The sequence below is a fragment of the Ptychodera flava genome, chromosome 7, assembly GCF_041260155.1.
Source record: "Ptychodera flava strain L36383 chromosome 7, AS_Pfla_20210202, whole genome shotgun sequence".
Classification (NCBI taxonomy): Eukaryota; Metazoa; Hemichordata; class Enteropneusta; family Ptychoderidae; genus Ptychodera; species Ptychodera flava.
Window position 1 is genome coordinate 20,428,111 of NC_091934.1, and position 13,307 is coordinate 20,441,417.

Below are 13,307 nucleotides of genomic sequence, written 5' to 3' on the forward strand. Positions count from 1 at the left end.
TATAAATCTTTATGGCAAAATGTATCATAGTCTAATGTCTAATGTTAAAATGAAATAAACGATAGCAACAAGAAACCTGTGCTGAGACCAATGCACCTCCATGCCCACCCCACCCCTGGGGACGGACATTTACGCTATTCCCCCATGGTCAAGTAAAAGTTTGATTGACACAACTCTAAATCACACTTTGTGTGTGTGTTTGTGTGTGTGGGGGGGGGGGTGTGGGTAGCTGTATATTAATGTATCTAACTCTAAGCTGGCACCACTTGATGTAAGTAAATCAGGGTCGATTCCCGCGTCTTGGTTACTGTAAAATGCCATAGCAATGATATGTCTATTTGCAACCTACAGAGGTGGATTAACGCATTGACCACTCTCATAAATACGTTGTAGGAGAGAAGCAAGAAGCCGGGACAATTACGGAAATCGGTAATTTTGGCTGGGCGGCCAATTTTCTCCCACCAGGGCTAACTCTACGACAGGTTATCCGTTGCAGATGTACATTAGAAGTACTTAAGATGTGCACTGAGTTTTGTAGTGGGAGAGGGAAACGCGTATAAGAGGAGACGACAATAAGAGAAACCAGGGACGAAGGAAGATAGATTGTTATGTTTACGGGGCGGAGACAGGCGGAGGGTCCCGACCAAACAGTCACTGTAAGACAGCACAAGATCATAATGAGAGTACATGTCGTCTCAATAATATATGAAAACAAAAACAAGCACAAAACAAAACAATGCAAACAATTTCAACGTCGAGACAAGTTAGGCCCGAGGGCAGATTTTCACACTCTCAAATTCTTGCCATACTTCGCCACTGCTACTTGTGTAGACATGTTTCTAAGCCAGGGGTCGATGGGTAAATTGAATTAACCCTCGTTGCAATGGAAATTGTAAATCGTTTTTCCTCATCAAAATAACATATGCTAAAGCAGCCATTTTGAATTTCAAATATTCATCTATTTACATTCACTTGCAAGATTCATCTGACTGCGTTGGTGATGAACGTACGTTGGTATGTTGTGAGAGTAGCTTAAAATATCACTCAATAAAATAAATTCTATCTTCAATCAGTTAAGTCGGATAATCCCTTTTGGTCCTCTTTGGTCGGATAGGCGATCTCATTAAATGATCACACGGTGTTGACACGATCATGCACGAAGAGGTTGTTGGGCTGATTGTGAAAAAAATTAGCACTTATTTAGTGAAAGGAGACTCAAAATAATATTCCCTTTCCCACGGTACTTTTCCCTGTCATGATTTGCATGACATAAAGACCCCTTCCGCTACTATAATATTATGTCCATTTACATGAATGTTTATTGAATTGGTAGTATCGATTGTTCTATAAGTTATGAAATTCAAATGTGTCCATTGTTTTTACGTTGGTATATACATAAGACAATATGTGTTTTATTTAGGAAGCTTTACACACACAATAGCTCTAAAGATTATTACTCGCTTTTTGTTTTTCCCTGATTATCAATGACAATACAATTGTTAAACAACTTGTTTTCAAACAATGGAAATGAAACGCTTCCTCTTTTAAAACAATCATAACGCTTACTTAATGGAATTTTTTTCACTAAATTTACTTTGACACGAGTGGATACGCAAATTTTTGCTTATCAGAACAGTTCCAAATTATACGGTTAATTGATCCATATTGTTTAATTGACTTGCTGAATGAATTAACAACGAAACAAACATTACGTATCAAAATGAGCGTAGACAGATTGTGTGACCCAGCCATTGAATTAAGAAAATTGTAACTATATGTATGTATGTATGTATGTATGTATGTATGTATGTATGTATGTATGTATGTATGTATGTATGTATGTATGTATGTATGTAGGTAGGTAGGTAGGTAGGTAGGTAGGTAGGTAGGTAGGTAGGTAGGTAGGTAGGTAGGTAGGTAGGTAGGTAGGTAGGTATGTATGTGTGTATGTATGTGTGTATGTATGTATGTATGTATGTATGTATGTATGTATGTATGTATGTATGTATGTGTGTGTGTATGTATGTATGTATGTATGTATGTGTGTATGTATGTGTGTATGTATGATCAACTCGACCCAACTGCACACATCTTGACCTCTGCCTCTTCTTAACCCAATCTTTCCAATTCGCTGACAGCGACTGTAGCGGTTATGCGTCATCGCTCAGCATATACAAAGCTAACCATTCATAGTGTTTCCGACCAAATAAAAAGCTTGCACTACGTAGCCGTTAAAAGGACTGTATATAATGTCCAGTTGTACACGGGTTTACAATACATAGAGCACGGACGTATTGTATTCAAGTATCTCTGAAGACAATACAACGTGAATATATTTGCATACGTCTGTAACACTGATGCGTCGCGACTCCTGATGTCAACTTAATTGTTGCAGAGTGTCACCGCAAACTTTTGGTATTGACCTTGCAAATTGATTACTTGAGAGTAAAACATTCAAATAAAATATCTTTTTTTTGAGGGGAGGGGTCTTAGTCGTCCAAATGTTTGGTTTCGAGTTGACTACCGTTCGAGGTCGATTTGGTTCTGAAAACGATCGCTAGGTACAGCATGGATGTAAAAAATAGACAGCCACGGACTTTAGTAAAAACTTTTCTGTACACTCTAAGAATTAAGCGGGAGCATGGAGGTAAAATCACTTCAATGGTACCGCAACAGTAGAAAATTCATTACGGCCGATGACGAACCTGGTAGAAGGCTCGAAAAAACACGCCAACTTACATGCTTTTCATGTTCAAGACCCTTACAATCACTGAACGATAACCATTAAGTGAAGTTGAACGACACTTGACAGACGTAATACACATGGTGTCAGGGGCTAACTAAGGTTTTTGGGGGTCGGTCCGCAGTGGAACAACATGTCAGCGAATGCAGGAGGGATGTACGTCAGGCGTCTTGACCGTTGCATCGCGACCGTTGATGGTTTTTCAGATTAAACCTACAACTTGCGAGTATCACTGGCACTTTAAAAAGCAACAACCCATTTTCGAATAATCGTTGAGCGCAGTTTGTCATTTTATAAGAGTCACATGCTAATATAATCAGATATGGATAATTGTTATTTCAGAAAACGACATTTTGGCAGCCGCAGTTTGCACTTGACCTTGGCAATGATACCACACTCCTCGAAGCAACGTTTTAAACGTTTGCAAAACTTTCCTCAAGGACACTTGAAACCATTGTCAAGGTCAGCATCGAAAGTTTCGTATCAGAGAAACAAAAAAGTTACACCTTTTGTGGCAGGGACGGTGGGTAGTCGAAGCATTTGTGGGTGTGTCATTTCAAAATACACAAGCAAAATACAGATCCCGAAGCGATGTGTCAACGAAAGTGTTATTGTGACTGGCAACTTACAGCGCTCATCCATCAAAATCAAAACCCCTCGCGCCCCATTCAAAATTCGCAACTGCTGCAAAACGCTTAACACGATACTAGGAGTGACTTACAAAGAATTTGACGAAACGGCGAACTTACTGGACTGTATTCCGGCAGCTATGGCTAACAGTACAACTAGCAGCGGGGCTCTGAACGCAGACGTCTTTTGAAATAGTTTTTTCGCAATGTTTCTTTTAGTGAATTTCAAGTAGGGTTATTTTTAGGGGAAAAAGAGCGGTGACCCAAACAGTGCGCAGATTAATTTTTTCATCGTCTGGTGTTTTTTTTCTATTTGGGAAGGAAAAAAGTTGACTTTCCTTCAAGGGTGGCGACCATATTGACTTCAAATAGTTTAAGGTAATTTTGTTTTTGTGGCGCAAGAATTCGCACGATGGTCACTGATTTTCTGCTCTTTGATTCCGAATGAGAATGGCTTAGCGTCCGTCTATATCAGGATGGGAGTGTTTTACTTATGGTTGCACAAGCCTCGAAAGTGAAAGACTTAAACCTTTGCTCAAACTTTCCTCAATGAAACTTTCAACAATTATCTTACGAAATCAAGAACTTGATGAGTCACCGTGCAAAATGTTGGTAATAGAGAAAAAATAAACTAACATTTACGGATATTTGAAATTCGAAATGGCCGCCATTTCTGTGTTAACTCAATGGGGAAAATCATTTTTTTGAATTTAGTATTTATTTGATGACGTCCTATTTGATTTACATTTACAATGTAGCTTCGGCTATTTCTTGTTGGTTTGAAAAACGCCGTATTTTTGCAGTCACCAAATCATATTGCCTAGCCTTGTGTTCAACTAAGCCTGAATGAATACGATGTCCGATATTAAAAGCTGTTGAAAACTGGTTTTATGATAGAAATTGACAACTCACGGGCAAAAAATACCATCACAATTTGTATACATTGGGATTTTGGGGTACATTTTGGCAGAAAGAGACGGAAATGTGTTTGTTTTCCAGAACAAAAAATGAAAAACAAAAACAAAAACAAAACAAAACAAATACAGTTGTTGCATGTTTGATAGATACCTGACGACAAGTTAAATTCAGAAAAATAATAATCAAATAATTATCGAATAATAATGAAATAAGCAAACCGACGGTGGTGTCGTTCTACAATTTGTAAATGTTGCACACCTGTCACTTTTTGTCCTTGATTGAGAGCTGAGTAGGCCTTTGGGTTCTTCGATTTTTCCTTTTTCCAAAAATCGAAGTAAACAAAGATACTAGTGTGTAAGTGTGTCAGTGTGTGATTCAAATATATATGATCCCTTTACACATATACTAACACGAACTTACATCGCTTACAGCGCCACCAGTAGTTATCGATATGTCGTGCAGAGAGAACACAGTCACATGACGCACAAGGTCTTCGAAGGTGACATTTTTCATTTTGTTCAGAACAAGAATAATTTAAACTAGTAAAGAAGACGCGTAGATCATACATCAACCCTAGCATATGCCCATTGAGGTCTGACGAGTTTACTGAAACATTCTTTGTAGCGTCCGTTTTACAACAATTTTTTTCCGCCTGTCCTTATCAATTTTTGAAAAGTAAATAGTGGGCGGGTTCTATACACTGTTTGGGTCACCGCTCTTTTTCCCCTAAAAATAACCCTACTTGAAATTCACTAAAAGAAACATAGCGAAAAAACTATTTCGAAAGATGTCTGCGTTCAGAGGTCCGCTGCTAGTTGTACTGTTGACCATAGCTGCCGGAATACAGGCCCGTAAGTTCGCTGTTTCGTCAAATTCTTTGTAATTCACTTCTACTATCATGTTAAGCGGGCTTTTTTGCAAAAGTTGCGAATTTTGAATGGGCGAGGGGTTTGATTCCGATGGATGAGCTCTGTAAGTTGTCAATCACATTAACACTTTCGTTAATACTTCGCGGCGGGATTACGCAACTGTATTTTGCTAGTGTATTGGAAATGGCACACCTACAAAATAAGTGTAACTTCTTTGTTGTTTCAAAAGCCAAAAACGCTAAAAAAACAAACTTTGGGCTCGGGGAAAATGCTTAAGGCAACATTCTAAAATGTACAGTTATTGATAGCCACAGTAAAAGCGTACGACACTTTGTAACCACCTAGAATAAACACGATTGAAATCATGTGTGTGCTTTCACGCATTCCAACAGGCCTTCGGGCACACTGAAGGAACTGAGACTAACAGTTACAAAGCCTGTGACCCAAAACAACACAAGGATGACGATTAAAAGATGACAGTTAGCCACAATGACAGCATCCGAATAAAATCAACCACTACTATAAAACCTACAGTGTTTGTAAACCTAGTCACATTGCAACACTTTGCTATAGCACAACGCAACCTTATATTTTCTAACAAAGAAATCCGACCCCTCTCACATTTGCATTCATTTGGAGTCTTCAGTTCACTGAGAGATATTAAATGTCATCATCATGTTACATTTGATTTACAGAGAACTGCCCCTTACGATGGGTAGAGTATCAGGGACACTGCTATCGCTACTTTACCGGGGAGGCGGAATGGACGTCCGCCCAGAACATTTGTAAGTCGTACGGAGCAAACCTGGCGTCGATTCACTCCAACGAAGAGAACGACCTCGTCTACAAACTGCAAGGATGTGGTGACAACAGATTTTGGATTGGATTAAATGACAGAGACTTTGTGAGTAGACACACGCATTGCTATTCTATTAGACTAGACTAGACTAGACTAGGCCACACAAGACCACATCACACCAAACCACCACCACACCGCTCTACACTACACTACACTACACTACACTACACTACACTACACTACACTACACTACACTACACTACACTACACTACTACACTACACTGCACTGTCTCCCCCTCGTGTCTCCTAATTTGCCTGTCTTTCTATCTGCCTGCTGTATGTCTGTCTCTGGTCTCCGTCTCTACCTCTTCCTGTCTCTCTGTCTCTCCCTTCCCCTTCTCTGTCCCCTTCCCTCCCGGAAAGCTATATAGGCATAAACAAGCAAGAAAACCTGAGATAGGGTAATAAACTAATTTATTTTCAAATCGGCCATAACTCGATGTCCATGATGATACCAAGTTTTACATGTTTGCAGCGAAATATAAAATATGACGAAAGGTTCATTTTAATGAAATGTTAAGAGCACAAGTTAGAGTAAGCATTGAGATATTGTTTAAAGTATGCACCACTAAGAGTCGGAAAGACATCGAAATTGCTAGAACATTCATCAAAAGACACGTTTTAGAGAAACATTTTAAAACGTAGCAGAAATATGATAATTACACGAAATGAATTTTTTTGCTTTTAGGAGGGTAACTTTGTCTGGATTGACGGCACGCCGGTGACGTACACCAATTGGCACGACGGGGAACCCAATGACAGTGGTATCGGTGGAGAGGACTGCGTTGAGGTGGACGGATCTAGGTCAGGTAAGTGAGCAACGTAACGGGTGATGGCCACGCCTGCTTCAATCATTTGCTCGTGTTTCTCAAGAAGACGCGATCCAGTTTAGAGCGTCTGAAGTGTTTAAGTGCCAACATCTAGAGACTGCAAAGCATCTGAAATGAGAACAAAGATGTTTGATAGGACAGTTGAACGTTACTGCGTGTAACTTAAGTGTCTAACTTAGACATCAATCACAAATTCAATTGGTTTCATAACTAGCCTCCACCAGTAGTCTAACTCTACTCATCTTACGCAAATCCCCATTGTATCCACGGCCGCATAAAACTATGTGTCATATATTGAGAATATCGTAAGAATCCATAACATGTATAACTGGGAGAGGGATTCTGAACTATCATCAACAGTATTTCTGTACACTAATTGGTAAGACTGGATGAATAATTTAGAATCAGAGTAACGCCTGACCAATCATGATCGTTATTTATCAGTTGATCAGACTAGGTCTGCTACACAGTCAAATCACCTCATGAAAATCGACAGTACTCGCCTGGTCAGCAATCTGGATCTTTCAGAATTTACATGTAATACAGAGTATAAGTGAGTCAACACGAGGTCGGAGATTTGTACAGTCATCCAACCATCCATCCATCCATCCATCAATCCATCCATCCATACTTTCTGCAACTATTACGCAATCGATACACATGTGTTCGTGGTCTGTCTTCATCTGTCTTGCAGATCCGTGGAAATGGAACGACAATTCATGTGGTAATGAGAAACCGTTTGTCTGCAAAATTTGAAAACATTGGATTCTAAGACTTTTTCTGGTAGCGATGTTTCTTGCCCGATGACGAAGATGATGATGATGATGATGATGATGATGATAGCGATGATGATGATTACCAAAATCAAGACTACAATCATGGAACCGTCAACTATGACAACCACGACGAATATCGATTATATGCTTCCCAGTTTTGTTGAATTGAAAGATTAAATAATTAGTATGGTTTCAAAACTGTGTTATGCGTTTGCTTATTTATAAACTTGATGAATGCGTTATGCGTTTGTTAATATATAAATTCATGAAAAATATTTCAGATTCTGGATTAAATGTATACAGGTGACCTTAATGCTTTTATTTAATTTAATGTCATGAACTGCCGTCTATGACCACCAATACTGCCAGTTTTTCAATTTCATAAAACTTCAATAAACTTATACTTTCATTGACAAAATTATGATTAGTTGAGAACATAACTAAGACCTACTGTGAAGGATGTAGATGATTAAATTCATATCTGCCACACCAACTTGAGAGGTTGGAAAGGGAAATTTAATTTTTCTACAATAGCGCTGCAAACAGGACAATCCAGGCTGGCTCTCTCTCTCTCTCTCTCTCTCTCTCTCTCTCTCTCTCTCTCTCTCTCTCTCTCTCTCTCTCTCTCTCTCTCTCTCATTTAGAGGGGGCATGAAAGTCAAGTTGTTGCTCTCAAAGAGAAACGTCATTGACATTTGACAATGATAGTGGATTATTACTATTATTACACTTTATTTAAAGAGGATATAATCTGATTACAATACAGTAATTGTCAATTTCATCAGAGCCCTACTGAGTAAAGAGGAAGAAAATACACAAACAAATCGTCAAAAAAAACATGAAATGGGTAAAAAGAAAATTTCGAAGAGAAACAAAACAGGCTAGTCTAAGTCAGAGCCTTCGTTACAATATTTCATGCAAAGTTAACCTTGTAATTTTTATTTAAACTTACAGTCATCGGTATTGTGTTATTGTTTACCTGTAATGTGTATGCGTGAAAGAGCGTTAAAAGTACGAGGATGACATAAATTGGCAATGTAAGACTGTTTTCTGACTAAAATGAAGAAGTGACATCATCGTAAATACCTGCACATAATAGCGAATATTTCTGGTATTGAACAAGAGAGGGAAATAATCCGTATCATTGTCTAAAAGATTCGTCTGTCCCCAAGAAGGCACATCGCTCCCAATTCTACGTCGCCCCGCCCCCTTGCCAAGCCTATGTCGCCCGCTACTCACGGGGAAAACAAACGAGCATCGATAAGATTATTGTGTCAGTTTACGGACTCGCACCGGCCTCTCGCGGACGGATGGGTGATAACGCCTGCGAAACCAGCATATGCCGGTGACACAAATGACGAACGCGATATGAGAATTGACATCAACACGACAGGCGAAGGACAGATACACCCTGAAGGTCGTCATTTCCGGTGTAGGAATTTTTACAACGAGGTAAGTGAATGCGACATTTGTCAACCGTCTTTAATATTGGCAAAAAGTAAAGACTTCGTGGTTTTGAATAGGGATTGCGTATAGGGTTAAAACTATTACACATTTCTGTAATGCGTAAGATGTCAATTATGCCCAACATGAATGTTTCGTAAAGGTTAAAAGAATAATTTTGTTTACCAGTGTGTCGGAACATATTGGCCTACTCTCTGAACTTTACCATAGTCTGAAGTAGGGAACAAGCCCCCGGAGGGGAAAATATCACTTTATTGACAAACATATACAAACATGTGTACGTATTCCTTTCAGAAGTGTCTTTGAAACTTCTCCCGCGATGGGTCGGCTGTGTTTACTCTTAGCTGCTGTCATCGGAATATCATTTGTTTATAGTCGTAAGTACAAATATATTCTCACACCCTTGAATGCTCTGACTGGCAGTATATGTCTGTCTGTCTCTCCACCTATCTGGCTGAGGGTCAGTTCCTTGTCTAGCCGTGGAACCTGCTGACCGTCTAAAATGTCTCTTGGCCAAAATTCGATGTGGTTTGTACGCATATTTCGTCACAATCTCTGATCATTACCTTGCCTGTGATATCAATGGCTTCATTTTTTCTGTTAAATTTCCTCCTCGAGTCAACGAAATCTGGGTGAGAATACATGTTTATTCTATTATCTCCACATCAATGTGAAGCCCATGAAAACCCCGCGCCCTGATGTTAGTCCCAGTTCAACGAAGCAGAATATATCAAGAAACCGCAAACCAAGATCCAATTGCTGGAGTAATCAGCCACATTAATCTGACATTCAATAAAAAAGGCTGATGATAATTATCAATCAAACAGATAAGTCGGTTGCGAAAGATCCAAAACTTTATGATATTATCGCTGCAACCATAGTGTTGAATGCTGGTCCATAAGAATTTGCAGATATGCTGAAACCACATAAACACAATTTTTATGGCAGGGGGTCCTTCTATCTATCGCTGTTTCTAGTGAACATGAGAAGCCATTCAAACAAAAAAAACATTCAATCAAAGCCAGTAAATCATCAATAATATGTTTCACTTTTCTGGTGAATATATAAAAAATTAGAGTAACTTTTAATGGTATAACACTATCGGCCAGAAAAATCAGGCACTTGTTGTTGAGCCTCTGCATCATGTTCTGTCTGTCTATCTGTCTGTCTGTCTGTCTGTCTGTTTGTCTGTCTGTCTGTCCCTCTTTTAAATCAATCCGTTTGAAGTCATGTTTATGTTTTTGCATTTTATTTTATGTAGAAGTAATATTATCCTGCGCAATACTGTAATCTAATTTTGGATAACCACATAAAAAAATGTCAACAGTTCAAGCGATACAAATTGCAGAGCGCCCTCTACAAATCAACATACATTTCGGAAAATAGTAAAATATTAATAGCAGGTGTTTGAAGAAGTGTATTTATTTAATTTTTTATTTATTTACCTTTGTATTATGTATTTTATTTTCTGTTTGTTTGTTTGTTTGTTTGTTTGTTTTCGTGCAGGGTTGCTTACCGAGTAATATTTTCTACTACTAGTAAACAACGTGGCTTCGCCTCGTCACCTGCAACCTTACTTGACCTCCTCCTAATTTCTTCCCGATCTGACGTCAAATTTCGTTCTTCACCTATCCTAATTACAGAATCCTGTCCGAAATATTGGTTTGGTTTTGACGGCTACTGCTATCGCTACTTCACCGCCCTAAACAGCTGGAGGGCCGCTCAAGATATCTGCGCTACCTACGGTGCCAACCTCGCATCGATTCATGGCGATGAAGAGAACAGTTTCATCCACAAACTGCAAGGCTCCTGCTTGAATAACATCTTTTGGATTGGACTTAGCGATGAGGAAAACGTGAGTGTGTCACACCAGTGATCTATTTAATGTTGCACGCAAGGGTATACTCAGTCTGCTGAGTAAAAATGGGGACACACGCTGACGCGAGAATGTCTGCGAGATCTCGCGCTCGGAATTCTGGCCCTTTGCGTCCACGAAACCCAATCCTTGTAACTCTATAGTTTTCGACGAAGGATTCCTTTGAGAACACAAATCGCCCCGAAAACAATAAGAGCGTGGGAGTTATCATCGTCAACTCTGGCATGTAAAAGCACCAAGATGAAATCTAGTCGACGTCTTTTTCACATATATGTTCACGCTGCAGTTGACGAAGTAATAAGTGTACGTTTTATTTCTTCTCAAATAGGAAGGAGACTTCCGTTGGATTGATGGTACGGAGTTAGTTTACTCCAACTGGAATCCTGGAGAACCTGACAACTACCTCGACCAGGACTGCGTGGTATTCGGCGGAACCACCGGTGAAGCTCGTAAGTTTTGTCACTGTGTAGATGAAACCTCGCCGGGGAGGCTTCTTAATTGATTGTCAAGTGCAGAGCAAACACTTTCACTTTGAAATGCCAGAGTCATGTACACTTGACATGTATTTTCCAAGCCTAAAGACAAGTAACGACAAGATTAGGCAAACAAAGTCATTTTGAAGGGGAACTAAAGAAGACAGAATGCAGGAGCGTTCCTCGGAGGTTTCCTGAAGTGACACATTGTAAGAATGCGTGTTCAGAAACACTCTCATCGCAAATATTACACAATGATGTGTGTAGAGTAAATAACCAGGCATTTAAGTGTTGCCTTGTGAAGCATGGGAAATCTAAGTTCACCTCGGAGTTTTTCTGTACGTTTCAGTTTGGGAATGAGTATACTTAGGGTATACTTACAGACAACATTTTCTGTGATTTAGCGCATAAGTAAAATTTCTATCCTGTTTATTTCGGTAATATACGCATTGATATTGAAAGACTTAAACTTTTGCTCCAAGAATAAAATTTAATGGGACCCGGTTCGCCATGCAAATTATGATACAATCATGGACTCGGAAACAGATTGTCTCAAATTTACCAATTTTTTGAAGAATGGCCGCCAACCCTTGTGTTGACTTTATAAGTAAAACTTAAATGTTCTATTTTCACAAAAGACAGCGAAAACTGTATTCACTCCAAGAACTGAAAAAGCCCCGCAAGCGGTAGATAAGAGGAGATTGAAAAATTGAGTTTGAATATCTGTCCCAAAGCAGGGCGCATCCTACCCGAGAGAGAGAGAGAGAGAGAGAGAGAGAGAGAGAGAGAGAGAGAGAGAGAGAGAGAGAGAGAGAGTAAATCTTTACTTGCTGTGTTTTGTTTCTGTCGTCATGGAAACCTACTACCATGTTTAAGATGTAGTCATTCTATGGCAGTTGTCCGTCGATGTTGAGTTCAGTATTAATAAACAAGTCGATAAAAAATATTCACTGTCACTTTTACAGATAAACTCTTGGAATATTGCAGGGGCTTCTGTCGACGTCACGTGGTCAGGGGTGTGGACGGCGGGGATGTGAGATTGCAGTGAAGTGCATGCATGCATGAAAGTCTGTATTCCGACATTTTTGGGGTGTATGTTTGAAGAGGTTGACTCGACAACGTTCCAAAATTGATTCTTTTTCTCTTTTGATTTCAGCTTGGAAATGGAACGACACGTTTTGTTCGGATAACCACCACTTCGTCTGCAAATGGTTGCTGCCCTAGTTGTGGACTTCACCCGCAAAGGAGAGTGTTCTAACAACACTTTCACTATATGCAAAATCTACAAATTCCGGCGTTCACATGTTGATTAAGAGTATAAATTTGAATACTAAAATGTGTTAATTTATGTTAATAAATGTTAATCCAAATGTGCATTAAATCTCTTGCTTTAAAAGTTAAGTTTGAATACGCTTTACAAATCTTATTTATCGTCTGCCATCTACATGGCAGGATAAGGCGACGCTGTGTAGTGGGAGTTTACGCTGACAACTAGGTATTAATCGAACGCGATGGATCCTGAAGTCGCCACTCCCATCTATGAGTGTACTGCAAGCCGTGACTTAAATTGTGTTCTGTGCGTGATTAAATGTGGTGAACAATGATGTCACGGTCAGTGGTTTCTCTCAGTCATGAAACTTACAAACGGGGGGGGGGGGGGGACAATGGATGTTAATGAGTGCTACCCTGTGAACATTTTCAACTGGATTAATCTGATCATGGACGCACCACGATCTGATCACCGTCCCCGAGGACAGATTTAATCATAGGCAGTAGCGGAGGGCGTTGATCACGATGCCTTCACGGACCCTAGCATCTCTCTGATGCAGCCATTGCCTGTAATAGACGTAATTAATTTACTTGAATGTG

The 13,307-nt window shown here is 39.6% G+C and overlaps 2 protein-coding genes across 2 annotated transcripts; both read left to right on the plus strand.

Annotated features, from left to right (window-relative positions):
* The first annotated feature begins 5,032 nt into the window (after positions 1-5,032).
* Positions 5,033-7,823, plus strand: LOC139136156 (C-type lectin domain family 19 member A-like). Its single transcript, XM_070703911.1, has 4 exons — positions 5,033-5,141; positions 5,855-6,063; positions 6,708-6,828; positions 7,544-7,823. The coding sequence occupies exons 1-4, from the start codon at positions 5,078-5,080 to the stop codon at positions 7,603-7,605; spliced, it is 456 nt and encodes a 151-aa protein (XP_070560012.1). The 5' UTR covers positions 5,033-5,077; the 3' UTR covers positions 7,606-7,823.
* A 1,268-nt stretch (positions 7,824-9,091) lies between these two features.
* On the plus strand, positions 9,092-12,839 carry LOC139136977 (C-type lectin domain family 19 member A-like). The gene is made up of 5 exons (XM_070704856.1): positions 9,092-9,123; positions 9,384-9,466; positions 10,733-10,944; positions 11,294-11,414; positions 12,595-12,839. Exons 2-5 carry the CDS (start codon positions 9,409-9,411, stop codon positions 12,660-12,662), a joined length of 459 nt encoding a protein of 152 aa, XP_070560957.1. The 5' UTR covers positions 9,092-9,123; positions 9,384-9,408; the 3' UTR covers positions 12,663-12,839.
* The last annotated feature ends 468 nt before the right edge of the window (positions 12,840-13,307 follow it).

What these genes read in the sequence shown, in the direction of transcription:
- LOC139136156 (XM_070703911.1), top strand. Translation starts at nt 5,078, where the DNA reads ATGTCTGCGTTCAGAGGTCCGCTGCTAGTTGTACTGTTGACCATAGCT. An exon ending in AGCTGCCGGAATACAGGCCC is followed by an intron (nt 5,142 to 5,854) that starts GTAAGTTCGCTG and finishes TTTGATTTACAG; the next exon opens with AGAACTGCCCCTTACGATGG. An exon ending in GGTGGACGGATCTAGGTCAG is followed by an intron (nt 6,829 to 7,543) that starts GTAAGTGAGCAA and finishes TCTGTCTTGCAG; the next exon opens with ATCCGTGGAAATGGAACGAC.
- LOC139136977 (XM_070704856.1), top strand. Translation starts at nt 9,409, where the DNA reads ATGGGTCGGCTGTGTTTACTCTTAGCTGCTGTCATCGGAATATCATTT. An exon ending in AATATCATTTGTTTATAGTC is followed by an intron (nt 9,467 to 10,732) that starts GTAAGTACAAAT and finishes TCCTAATTACAG; the next exon opens with AATCCTGTCCGAAATATTGG. An exon ending in GACTTAGCGATGAGGAAAAC is followed by an intron (nt 10,945 to 11,293) that starts GTGAGTGTGTCA and finishes CTTCTCAAATAG; the next exon opens with GAAGGAGACTTCCGTTGGAT.